This window comes from Triturus cristatus, chromosome 10 (assembly GCF_964204655.1).
Source record: "Triturus cristatus chromosome 10, aTriCri1.1, whole genome shotgun sequence".
Classification (NCBI taxonomy): Eukaryota; Metazoa; Chordata; class Amphibia; order Caudata; family Salamandridae; genus Triturus; species Triturus cristatus.
In genome coordinates this window covers 225,081,578-225,095,054 of record NC_140593.1, presented here as the reverse complement: position 1 = coordinate 225,095,054, position 13,477 = coordinate 225,081,578, and the positions used below count along the sequence as shown (strand labels likewise).

The 13,477-nt window shown below is 42.4% G+C and overlaps 1 protein-coding gene across 1 annotated transcript in view; it reads left to right on the top strand.

The window, feature by feature from the left end:
* The first annotated feature begins 3,428 nt into the window (after nucleotides 1-3,428).
* The window catches only part of LOC146789243 (serum paraoxonase/arylesterase 2-like), a 403,316-nt gene continuing 393,267 nt past the window's right edge, over nucleotides 3,429-13,477 (top strand). Inside the window, exon 1 of the mRNA XM_085630862.1 lies at nucleotides 3,429-3,596. Within this exon, the coding sequence (XP_085486988.1) occupies nucleotides 3,523-3,596 (74 nt within the window). The 5' untranslated portion in view covers nucleotides 3,429-3,522. The remainder of the gene's footprint in view (nucleotides 3,597-13,477) is intronic.

Sequence of the window (13,477 nt, the reverse complement as noted above, 5' to 3'; positions counted from 1 at the left end):
AGGGAATACCCTTCGCTCGCAGTTTAAATAATCTCTGGTCTCGGTTGAGTAGCGCTGCATGAATAACCCAAAAGAATGCATCATTATAGCCATGGGTCCCAATTCTTCCCTTTACACTGGACTGTACTTTGCGCAGAGGACTCTGCTTGTGACGTCAGCATTAGTGATATAATTTTGCATCTCCTTTCTGCGGACTCATATCACTCATCATCCTGAACTGCAAGTTTCCCCACTCCAGCATGGCAGGTACCCAGAATAGCTCTGCAGTCCTTCTCTGTCGCTGTGTTGGTGTCTGTCTCCCTCTGTGCGGTCAGGCTGCATGGAGTGCTGCTGGTACTTAGTCTCCACCAGTGGTTCTGACTGTTTGATTTTAATGTCGGATGCCACCGTGCTTTACATCTGCCTCCCATAGTAAAGAGTGGTGGCAGCCGAGGTTAAAATCAAAGAGTCTTAAATACACCGAGTCACTTTCATGGATTGCCAAACGAAGGCAGAGATAAAGCACGATGTTGGCGAACAGACAATAACTGTGTATTTTCTGCCAATGAACATTGCAGAGTCGAGCCATGTGTTCTAGCACTGAGTTGAGCATTGGCATGGTGGAAAAAGGACCGTTTTTTTTCTAAAGGTTTACAAAAAAATGCAAGAGGGTGGGCATGTGCAGAGAGTGCATGGCCTTTCTGGGAGCTTTGAAGGGTGGGTAGGAGCTACATTACTCCTAATGCAAAGGAGATATTTACCATGAAAGAAAATGATTCCTATGTGGATGCCATGGATTTATCCAGAATACTCGAGGACCCGAGGGAAACACCTGGCCAATTACGTAAAAAAAGCAACAACATTGGCATCTGCTAACAAGTCCTAAGAGTCAATACGTTATATAGTCATGCTGCAGAAAACTACACAAAACCACTAATACTGTCAACATTTAAAAGTAATGCTTTGTTTACAGTGCCCAGTGTTTAAATGTGGTTTTATAACAATATTTAAGTAATGGGGGATCCAGATTTACAGGCAAAACTGGTACCATGAAACAATACAAGTATTGGGGGCTAGGCTGCACAGAGTGGTGCCTCTGCTTACTATGTAACCACAGTATGGGCTCCAAACAAATTCGGCTCAAAATCACTGAAGCTGGGTGTGAGCTGCTCTCGCTCGGAAAAATGTGCGCGTTGCGTGGCCTTTAGTAGCTCACAACCATTTTCACTGATCAGAAATAGCTCTCACTGCAGACAAGGTTGGAGACCCCTGCAATAGTCCGTTATAATGCAAAAACATATATCACATCATTATAGATTATTCAATATAAATCACAATGCACAAAACTGCTATAAACATTAGCCCTAAGATTGTCTGGTGAACAATACGCACGGTCGATGCGTTTCGAGCCCATTTGTTAAGGGGCTCTCTTCAGGACCAGAGTAACTCTAAAAGCGAAAAAGACTCTATGAAATCATGCTGGAGAAAGATAAAATACTAACACTATGTATAGAATTGCAGTTATTGTCCCAATTTCGTTAAAGTAATTCCAACAGTACCATTTTCAGCTACGGCACTTTCGTTAGTGTCCGATGTTAACTTGAGCAAATGCTGGAGCGGTATATCGTTTCCCGGACCCAATGCGTTCTATAGGACGCGAGGCTCACGGTGACACTTTCACCATTATCTGCTTCTTAACTTGAAGGCTCTACGCGTGCATCCAAACAGCTTTTTCAGAAAGATGGCATTTACTTTTGGTGCCTGCTGCCTGTCTATTTTCAGTCTGGGTTGGGTGACAGCTGGGCTTTGTGACTCCCTCTAGACAGCCACACACAAAGGAGCTTAGTTGTGACTCGATGGGCCATTGTGGGAGTTGGACGGGAGGAGCTGGGCACAGCCTCACACTTACATCTGAATAGCCTGTGTCTTGTTCACACACAAAGTTTTGCATACCCACCTGTAGTGACTCTGGAGCTCCGTCAGGAAGGGAGAACCTCACTGCACTTCAAAGCCATACTCTGAAGTCTCCCTCACGTCAAAGGCACAACTGGGTGTAAGTACTGGGCCTCTGACAGCATGACCAGTACCCTCCTAGACCTGTGGATACTCTGCTAAGAAGGACTACTCTGCTGCTGAAGGACTGTCTTTCTGCTGGACTGCTGCTTTAGAACAACTGCTGCCTTGCTGTACTGACCTGCTGCCCTCTGACATGGAAAGGAAGAACTGGACCTGCAACCAATCCAGAACCCAGGACCCTAAAGTGACTCCAAAGTAGGCCTGGGCAAAAATTTTGTTCCGTTTGCGGAAATTGCGATAATTTGACATTTTCGCGTTCCGCGGAGAGCGCGAAAATGTCAAAATTTCCGCTTTCTGCAGCTTGGCGATAATTTGTTTCTTGCTCGCGCTGTAAAATAATACATTCTCGCACGCGCGCGATCGCCTTACCTGAATCCCTGCGTTCGCCGACAAGTTTTCTTGATCCGGTCGCGTTCTCCATGAGATGTTGGATTGTTTTTAGCCATTTGCGCTGTCTTGCGACAGTTCGTGCCCGCAGTGACGTCATGCGTCGCGCGATCACGTCTTTCTTCTCGCGATCATGCACCGTGAGACAACTCAAAACAAGATGGCCGCGCCCGCGAGCAACCACATGGGTAAGTTGGCGACCCGCTACCATGCAGAAAATCTCGCGAACAAGCGGGGAAAAAAAATCCGCATCTTCGCGATATTTCCGCTTGTTTGCGATAATTTTAAACATTTTTGCGATAATTTGCGAAAGTGGATTTCGCAAATTCCGCCCACCCCTACTCCAAAGGCCTTTTCCACCATTACCTTAAATGTGGAATTTGTTTTTCATATGCATTTGCCTGAAGGTGAAAGGCCAACAAAATAGTTGTAAAATATTTTCTTCTTTTTGACAGGATCCCTAGCCCCACCCCCAGTCTCACCCCTATAGCAGTCAGGGTACACAATTCCCAAACCTTTTTGTGCACCGCGAGCACTGGATGAACTATGAAATACTAAGTAACAGGCTGTCACTGAGCCCCCCTGGCCAGCGCACTACAGCTAAAGAGCTGTGGGTGTGGTCAGTGTTGGTGGGTTTTATATCATTTGCATACCCATTCTCTTATATATTATAATACATTTAAATATTGATGTGCCAGCTTATCCATCTTTATACATTACTGTGGTACCTGTAATATTTTTTCTTATGCTGTTTTTTTTCTTCTTTAAACCCCCCCCCCTCCCCCCCCCGCTTATGCTTCATATTGTATCTTTGGCATTTTTTATGTTTCTGTGCAGATATTTGTTTACTGATCATTGTTCGATTATTATTGTAAAAAAAGTAATAAAGAATTGAAATGCAAAAAAAAAAAAACGCTGCTGGGGACGGGCCCTTTAAGCAAAATTACGCACCGGGTACCTAGAGAGCGAGCCCTGCCCACCTCCTCGCGGCTCGTGGGACACGCCTCGCGCTGTACCTCCCTCTCTAGTTCATGTTTGTTCCAGCCGCGCTTGGAGACAGAGTTGCCGCGCGCCGCCGTCATGGGGAAGCTGCTCGTGCTCGCTATCATTGGAATACTGGCTGCCTTGTTTGTGGAAAGGATCGTTCGCATCAGGTGAGAGGAGGGCTTCTCGGCGCTTTGAGTTATTGAAAGCTACGTCTTACATACCGTGGGCATCTGATATAAATTAAATGTCCGTGTGGACAGCGAACAGTAGCAGTCTTTTACCTGGCAAAGTGATCCCAAGGTTGCATTGCTGCGTTGCGTTTGAGACGGCATAGTTGGTTCATAAAAACGTGCAGATCAACAGACAAAAAATAAATGTCTACAGAATGCAGACCCAAAAAGTATACTTACTCCAAATGCATTGAGACCCAATAAATGAATTAAGAACTTGCCATGTCATTACAGCCCAAAAAAGTAAACCAGATGAACCGAGCTCATGTTATCATACAAAAACGACTGGAAATAAAACATTAACTCATTGAAGATAGAGGTGGATTATAGCTGACCTCGCCTGCGTCACTGTGTACAGGTTAGGAAATAAAGTTGTGCAGTCCACTGCAAACTTTGAACCATTGGGTTTGTCCCTGGACCACACCCAACTACAGCTCTAAACTAGAACATCTAAGGAGTCCCCAAATGATTCCTACAACCGGGTAGGGAGGTGTAAGCCCTCCGCTGAGTGTTACACCGAACGTTCAAACATTCTCGCTCCAAGAAGAATTCTTCTTTCGAATTTTAATTGCATTTATGGAGCCCTTTCTACCCCTGGGGATGCGTTGAAGCCCTTTACAGTGGGTGGCGCGCTATCCTGCAGGCCAAGGTTAGTGGTTAATCTTGTGGTTATTTTTATTGGGCTTAGTCTAGTCCACTCAAGGAAACCATTCCATACATTTACGTATGTGTGGTGGATTAAATTATTAGGAATTAGGTGAAATCATTGGGGGCGGTAGGTATGTGAGTTCATGCAGATGTCTGATGGGAATGAAAAAGATGAACTAGAGGATGCCAGGTATGGTTAGGTTGCAGGTGTATGATTTGCATGGAAGGAGAAGTGTTCTTTGAAATCAGGTGTGGGCTATTTTCAGAAGAAATACAATAATAGTCATTAAGGCAAACCTACACGTGCCTTGTCTAGTTTTGCTGTTTTTAAATACTGCAAACTTGGTCCAAGGGCATCGGAGCGTTTTACATGTGCACCAGATTACACTACAACAGGTCAGATTCATGATTTGTAGTCAAGAGGAAATCAAGTGGTTTGCCCAGAATGACAGGATGTTGAGCCAACACTGACTCGAACCTGTTTCCCCAGTTCCAAAGTCAGCAGTGCTAGCCATAAGGCCACATCTCCTGCCCACCTTAGAGTAGGCTCTACTCGGAGAGAGGAGGCATGCAGAGCATGGGAGGTAAGGAGAGGGGGATTTGAAAGCAAAAGGAGGGTCCGCCATCAGAAGTTTTAGATCGAGGTCCGGGTTTCAAGCAGGGTTTTGGGAGTATGGAGGAGTCTCTTTGAGATTGCAATCTGAGGATTCAAACCTGTATAAGAATAAGGCATTATTTGCATGTTCGATAGAGCTATATTAGGTACTGTGATAAGCACAACAATCAAGCTCCCAGTCTGTCCACCGCCAGGCTACCGCTAGTCCACCGCTTCAGCAAGGACATCTGATCTGCTCAGGAGCTGAAAGCATAAAGCAATGGTTCGATGCCTATGTAGGGAAATATTGAGAGCTTTGGGCTTTGCTTAAAGGAAGCAGGAAAACACATGCTCATAGCATTCTTGGAGAATATTCAGGTAAAGGATACAACCATGGAAAATAAATTCTTCAAATGTTAGAACATGTCTTCTGATGCCCACCCTGAAAGTTTGGTTCACAGTATTCATTACAAAATCAAAGTGATATCCAATGTAGGTGACCCTGGTTTAACATGATACAGGATGGGTTTGGGGATAGCCTTTCCAGATAGCAGAAGTCTATAGCCTGCATTCTCGTGGCTCGTGGGTGAATACCCAGACAGTAAAATGAGAAGAATGGAGACATGACTTCCCTTAGTAGTTCCAAAATTACATTGTTAGCAAAGGGCTGCTGATTATATTTCCCTGTACACTGACATTTGAATGGTAATTGTGATGGTGGGACTGTTTGTTGGTCGTGGTGAACAAGCTTCTAGGCCAGGCCTGTCTTTTTGTCTGTGCCTGATTACAGCTTCAGGATGGTTGGTGACAACCAGGTGCAGAGATTCCCACTTCGCTGTGCCGATGTTATGGGAGCTCCTGCTTGGAGCTAGGAAGCAACTGTTAAAGGTATCACTTTACTGACAGCCACTGGAATCATGCGATTCTGCTGCGGGAAACCGCCTTTACTATGCAACCAAAACTACACAGTCCCATTACAAAGCGGGCAATACAACGAGCGCGTTGTTACCACGTCTTTCTTTACCACTTATTCCATTACCACGCAATTCCTTATGTGTTGTTGGATTTTAAATCCAACACCTTCCCTACTGTTGCACAGACTGGAGTTGGAATAGTAATATATACTATTCCAAAGTCCAGCACTTCCCTAAGGCAAGTCGTTGTAACAACGTGTGTGGTAATGGAACACGTGGTAACAACGCGTTTGTTGTATTGCCAGCGTTGTAATAGCGTGCGTTGGAAAAGCATGCGTGATTGGTTCATACATCCCTCTGCGGCAGAGGTCATTTTTGCATTATTCAAATTTTGAAGCGGTGATCGTGTTATCACCTTTTCGGGCCACATGATGGGCCGTTGATCATTCAAGTGCGTGCCCATCCTCATCTCCTGCAACACATGTTTACAGTCCATGGTCGTAAATCTGGTAAGAGTCCCTTTTGTTTCACCCCTTGCCCTGCTGCAAAAGCCAGGCGAGCTGGAGCTGTAAATGATTACTCCACCCACAGCTTCTCTGCTCTCTCCTTACAGGAACATACTGGAAAATGCTACTGAGCAAGTGGGAAAAACCACACTATATTTGTACAAAGTTACAGAAGGTAAAACTTTGTACAAATAAGATGTTTTTTTAAAAAATCACACTCTTTTTTTCTATTTGCATTTTCAGGTGTAAAATGTCTGCATGTGTTCACAACCAGAATACAGCTGAAAACAATGTGGCAGCTCTTAGCTGGGGATACATTAAAGAGAGTTCTGCAGTTCAGACCAGGCCAGAAAAAACACACATAATGGAAAATCATTTCCTCTGTGTACCTTTATGAAAATAGCCCTTCTGCTGTCAACACGCAGTTCACATAAAACTTCATCCAAATTGCAGAGACATGTCAGTATTTTTTTTTATCCACTAGCAAAAAATAAAACACACATTTTGTGCAAAGATGGCAGGAATACACAACGCAACTTTGAGCAAATGAAGACGAAGTCAGAAGCTGTACTGTTGTGTGTTAATGCAAAGTTACGGTGAAAATGAAACAGCTAAAGATGTGCAGATCCTGTTCAAAAGTCATTAATAAATACAACCAATGAAACTTTCACTTTGGGTATACCAATGAATGTAGCTGAAAATGTCATTCATTTTGCTCCTTTCTGCTAGAGTCTTTCACTGTTCTCTATATACTTATACCTAAGTTGGCAGCTCTTGCCCGCATATGTGTAAACAGTGTATCAGCTGACTCGGAGCGCAGCTGTAGTGTACACACAACTTTACTGTGAGAGATAGGGAGGGCTGTCCAAGGACAGAATTAAACAATTAGCGGTCCCGTGTTTCAATGCCAGACAAAAATATTCATCCCTCAAGTAATCAGAATTCTCTTTATTCACCTGCAAACAGCCATTAAAAGCATTCAAGATAAGTGCAAAATAGCACTGAAATACATAAAAATTATTAAAAGCACGCAAATAGAATGCATAAAATCATCAAGTTTGGTAGGATTATTGAACAACAATCTAAATGAAACGGCTGAAATAAACAAAACCAAATTTAAAACAGAGACTCGTCCGAATTCATCACTCTACTACAATTAATCTAACTGCATCAACCTCCTGGAGCGGACTGCGGGTTTAAGAAACATAGTCGCATTTCCACACGTTTCGTCATCTGGTAATGCCAGTAAAAATGGTCTGCTTACATACAAAGCCGTAGACTCCTAAGCCTCAAAAATGGTGTGAGGAATGTATTGGTAAACATTTTAATAGTATTCACAATAGAAGATAAAATGTAACATAGTTTGTTTATGGAAGTTAGTACATGGACATTCAGTAGCGTCAAACTGAGGTTGGTATCCTGCTGGAAAGCAAAATATTTCACCGTAGCCACCCGGAAGCTAAACAATAAAAGCCTTTCTCAACTCTCATTGGTATATAGTTGGCAGAAATAGCCCCAGGATTAGCCAACACTTAATGTGTGTCTTTCTGCCCTCAACTTCTCTTCTTTAGCTCCCTCTAGCAGCAAAACTTGGAATTGCTTTCTAACTGAGGCTGCCTGTGGCGTTCTGTCTAAAAACGTATCAGCCAATCCAATGGCATCCAGGGATTTCTTGACCTATGCTATGCAGGGGATAATAAGACCCTTATCACATGCTAAACAGTCTAAAATTATGTCTCTAGTTAGTTTTGCTTCTTCTGAGTGTCAGATAGATAGCCACTCATGGATGTGGAATTCCCAGAGCCCGACACCCAGGACATATTGTTTGGGGTCAAGGGCAACAAGTTTTCATGTGTATTTCTTCCAAGGGACAAGTAGGCCCAACCCCCAACAGCACAAGCCCTTTGGCTGCCAGTTTACAGTACCACATTAGGAGTCAGGGAAGGGCAATGTCTGCAGTTAAAAGTAATATCTGTGGCCATGTGTTAATGCTGTTCAAACTTGCATTTATGTTACATTAATGCAAAGCCTTTATTATTATGTTGAGTTCTCTAATTAATTGTTGTATGCTCGGACTGCAATACTGACAGTGGTTCCAGTATAAAATGTGTACACACGTTTTTAAAGTTTCGCAATATGAGGCTATGAATAATGCTCCCAGCATGCTCCCTGATTAGATGGAAATATTTGCTGAAGCTTGAAAGCAAGATTGATGATTCTTTGCTTTCATAATAAAATGTTCACAAAAAACGCAAGTTAGAAAAAACATTTTGCTAGTCTGCTGTACAATTTTTAGGCACCATTTCTTCGCAGCATCATTTAGCAAAATGTGTTGAGTAATGATAGTATTTCTCAAATATTCATAAAGGAAAATCAGTGTAACCAGTTTCAATAAGATTATGGGAAACAAAAAAATAAACAAGCATTGGCAAAGCCAGTTGGTCTGAAATTGGTGGCCAGTATTTTGGATTGGTCACTGCATGACTTGTTTTTGCATGGATTTTGTAAATCTTTATAGTTGTGGGAGCTGCTGGGCCCTTATTGGTGTGGGATCTGCTGGGCCCTCATCATTTTAACAAACCTTGGCAAAAGCAAAAAATAGTTTTTGGTCTCAAAAAGCACACATTCCCATAGTAGTTCCTGGCACCGAACAAAACTACTTTGTGTGCCGATATGCTCCTGGTCAAAGAGCAGAATGCTGTCACTCACAGTGAAGCCAGCCATAGACCGAAAGAGAGAGAGAATTTTTTAAAACCCAAAAGGCCATGACTCATTGCTAACGCCAGACCTAATTAGGGGCCCAATTAATAAAGAATGTACACCCATGGTATATGTCCTTGCATTAAGTGCAGATATTCAGCTTTCATGAATTTACAAGAATTTACAGAAGTAGGCCAAGAAATAGTACTCCTAGAAAATATTTGTGAACTGAATTTTAGCATTAGCAAATATGCATGTGTACTTTGCTCATGTGAAAATCTGAGTGCGTTTTCACTGTCCGTTTAAACACTTTTTCCCAACCCTGGATGAAGTTTTGTCTGCCATTTTTGGGGGTAAATTTCCAACCATTCTCGGTATGGCAAAAGATTATGGAAGAGTTGTGAAACCTCTTAAAACATGCAAGCTAGTTGGTTTGTACAGACTCCAAAGAGCATTCCAACCCTGGAACTATTGATTACTACTACAGGGCTAGAAAAATCCACTTGCAATAGTGAGCCATATTTAATCTGGACCAGCTATTTTTAGAGCCTACTCACCCGTTCTGGTGAGCTGCCAACAGGTGTTCTGCCTGCTTAAAAAGTGAATGAGCAGTAAAGATGCCTTTAAACCTTATTATCTTGTCACATTTCTCCGCTTTCAGAGACGAAAGTTAAGTCAGTTAGTCTTTCTACATTTACTTTTCTTTCTGTGACTGAAGTTAGAGGATTTTGTAAAGTGACTGTGTGACAATTGGGATGAGTACATTACAGTTAGGTCAAGTAGTGTATCCAAGTTACTAGACCTGCAGATCTAGTAACATTTTTAAGATTTGCGAGTCCTACACTACCTCCAGCTTCAGTATGTAGATCTGCAGAAACGTAGCAACATAAGGGAATTGCTAGTATTCAAACCCTACTATGGTATGAGCCCTGACATTACCAGAGAGACTATATCAGAGCTCCTATATAATAAGATTGCTGCCATAATTTGTTACTGCATTACATGGCACAAAAAGGACACGTGGATTGTGTTACAGGACCAGCAGATTTATGAAGCAACCTGCCCCATGGACAAGTTGATATTTTTTTTAATTTCACACACCAGGCCACAGGAGATTTGGCCAGCTACGAATAAAATAGTTTACAAAATCTTATCCTAGGTAATTGTGGCAAATAAAGCTAGAGATTGACACAGGCCTGACGGTACTCTCAGACAGAATCTGTTTTCCTCCCTTTGGAGGGTTATCAAATCACCCAAGCACCATATCCCTGCCCCATAAGTTGCTATAGGAACACATTGTGCTGAAGATATTTGCGAGAGGGGTGTAAGAGCCCTCACTCCCTTGGGTGATGGGAGACTTAACAGAGAGCCAACATCCCTGGAGAACTTGGTCCTACTTTGTGTGATGTACACAGACCATGTCCTAGATGAACTGAGATTCATTAAGTATTGATGAGTAACTTTATATACTGTATTTATTTGATATATTTATTATAATTTCTTAAGCATTTGTGTATAAATTATTGCATTATTTTCTATCACTATTTAAGTGTTAACATGCGACAATAGGTAAAGAATGGTGCTACAAAAGGAGTGAGCTAATAAATATTTAGACGCATAATCTTCTGCTTAAATTGCTTTTTGCCACATAAACTGCCACATAATTTGGATCTTCTTTCTCCATAGCTTATCCAACTCTGCCGCATAATTTGGGGGAGACATCCATTACATCGCGGTCTTCACACCGCAATACGTTTACAACGCAGGCATTACAACGCAAGTTGTTACGACTTGCGCTGGATGGCGCTATAAACTAAAGAATAGTATGATTCACTATTCCAACACCTTCCCTACTGTTACGTAGGCTGGAGTTGGAATAGTAGATCATACTATTCCTAAGTCCAGCCCCCTCCAGCGCAAGTTGTTGTAACAACTTGCTTTGTAATGCCTGCATTGTAAACGAATCGCGGTGTGAAGACCGCGATGTAACGTCATATATTCATAATTTGGTCTTGCACTGCCGCAAAATTCCAGTGGCCCTGACTTTGCCAAAGGCTGTGTCTAGAGGGCAGCCTGAGAAGGACACTTGCAAGAGAACCGGACCTAACTGGTTCTGCACAATATCACTTGTAAATGGAATGCACAGTATTTGGGGGATATACATTTAGTTTGCTTTTCAAATTGAGCGATTAACTTTTCAGTCAGAGGGGGGGGTATAAATATAAACAAATTTTCTTGGCTGTGTGACACAGTGTGTACAAACCGGATTAGGGCTGCTCTATGGAGTGTCTCTTCACTTGCCCACAACAGTTTGATCATTGTGTGGATGCGCAGTCTTTCTGAACAAATATCAAATACAAAATTTGCGTCAATGCCTTGCTGCAAGTGTGACAACAGGAATTAGCAATGCCAAGGTTTGATAGGGTTGGTGGAGCTGTTGGTGAGGAAAGGATCCTTCCTTGTTCGACCGAGTAAACACCCTTTGCATAAATCTCAGACAAACTGGCACACGCTGCAATGAAGAGGTGGACGAAGATGGCTCGGGGTGTCAAGATCCAGCTGCTGGAATCTGTATGTACAAAAACAATGGGGTGACCCTGTGTCCCTCAGAACCTGGGTATGTATAAAGAAAGCTACAAATGGTTCTGTAGGGTAAGAGAATTGCTTTTACGCGCACGAGAACTTAATCATTAGGAAACTATTTCAATACATGAAATACATTTCTTTACATATTGAAATTGGAACACAAAGGACAAACGATTTTGGCAGAGAGGTAAGTTTGTACTTTTTCTCTATAGATCATATATTCTTTATAAGGCTGAAAGTGATTGAAAAACAAAAGTGACATGGAATGAAGTGAATAAAGTGACTAAGTGACATAAGTGAATCAGTGTTATTTACACATTAGTGAAACGACAATACAAAAAGATATACAGCAAATAATGTTGGGGTCCGACCAATTCCAAACAATCTAGTGCCTCTGGTACAAGCTTAATTGGTATTCGGACCAGAAGACCTAATGGACTTGGACCAGTAAAGATGTCGACGTTTCGACCCTGACATATGCGCGATTAGGAAAGCATCATGGTGGGTCTTCAGGACAAGAAACGGTAAAAGACAGCCACCTTCAATTGAAAATTAGGGATGCCTCTGGTTGCGAAATTAATTAGCCTGAGGCACAGGATTGCAAGGCCTTGTCATGCTTCGATAGAAAAGATGAACACCGTTCGATCGCCGTCAGCAGCTCAACATTATGTAACTCTTGTGCAATAGCTCGCTTCATCTCCTTGATAGCCCTTAGCGCCTTGAAACCCTTAATAGGTGATATGTTTGAGCTTTTCAAATACAAATTATTAGAGTATAGATGTCATTTGGGCTTCACCAAGTAGTTTATTGAATTGCTTTGACCCAGTTAAAATCTCTATTTCCATCACACTTAAGAGTTACCAGAAAAAAACACTTATTTGCGCTTTCCATGTGCTGACATATTTCAGATATTTGCACAGTTGATTTATAGGTATTTAAAATTTGTTGTCTTGCATATCTGTCAGTGTAGAGCTTTAGGGCCGTTTTGTGTCATGGTGTCTTGGCCCACCCACACAAGTATCGGGGGACATGTGTCAATTCAGGATGTTAGGAAGTATGTGGCTCCCCGCAGATTCCACAACTTTCCATTACAGAAATATGAGGTAAATGTGTGTTTTTTTTTTAACCAAAGTTTGATGTTTGCAACGGCTTTGGTAAAATTACCTAGTGAGAGGCGTGCAAGTTGCACGCCCCAGGACTCCCCTAGTTGTCTAGATTTTAAAATGTGCAGGTTTGCTATGTTTTCATAGGTGTGGTTGAGCTAGGGCCCAAAATCCACATCTCCTCACTGCCAAAAAAGTGTCAGTTTCAAGTATAGCAATGGGATGTATCCATGTTGCATTTCGGGCCATTTCCTATTGCAGGCACTAGGCCTACCCAAACAACTGAGGTATCGTTTTTATCCGGAGACTTGGGAAAATGCTGGGTAAAAGGAAGCTTGTAGCTACCTGCAGATTGCAGAACTTTCCATCACAGAACTTTCCATCACAGAAATTAGAGGAAAATTGTTTTTTTTAATCAATGTTTGAGGTTTACAGTGGATCCTGGGTACACAAACCTGATGAGAGCCACTCAAGTCACCCCACCCTGGATTCCACCGGGTGTATAGTTTTGAGAAACATGCAAGTTGCTAGATCTCCCTAGGTAATGGCTGAGCTAGGGTTCAAAATCCACAGCTACCTGCTTTGCAAAAAATATTCTGTCTTGAGTGGAAAAATGTGTATCCATGTTGCGTTTTGGGCCATTTCCTAGCGTTGGCACTAGGCCTGCCCACACAGGGGAGGTACCATTTTTATATGGAGACATGGGGGAATGCTGGTTGGAAGCAACGTTGTTTCTCCCTGCAGATTGCAGAACTTTCTATCACAG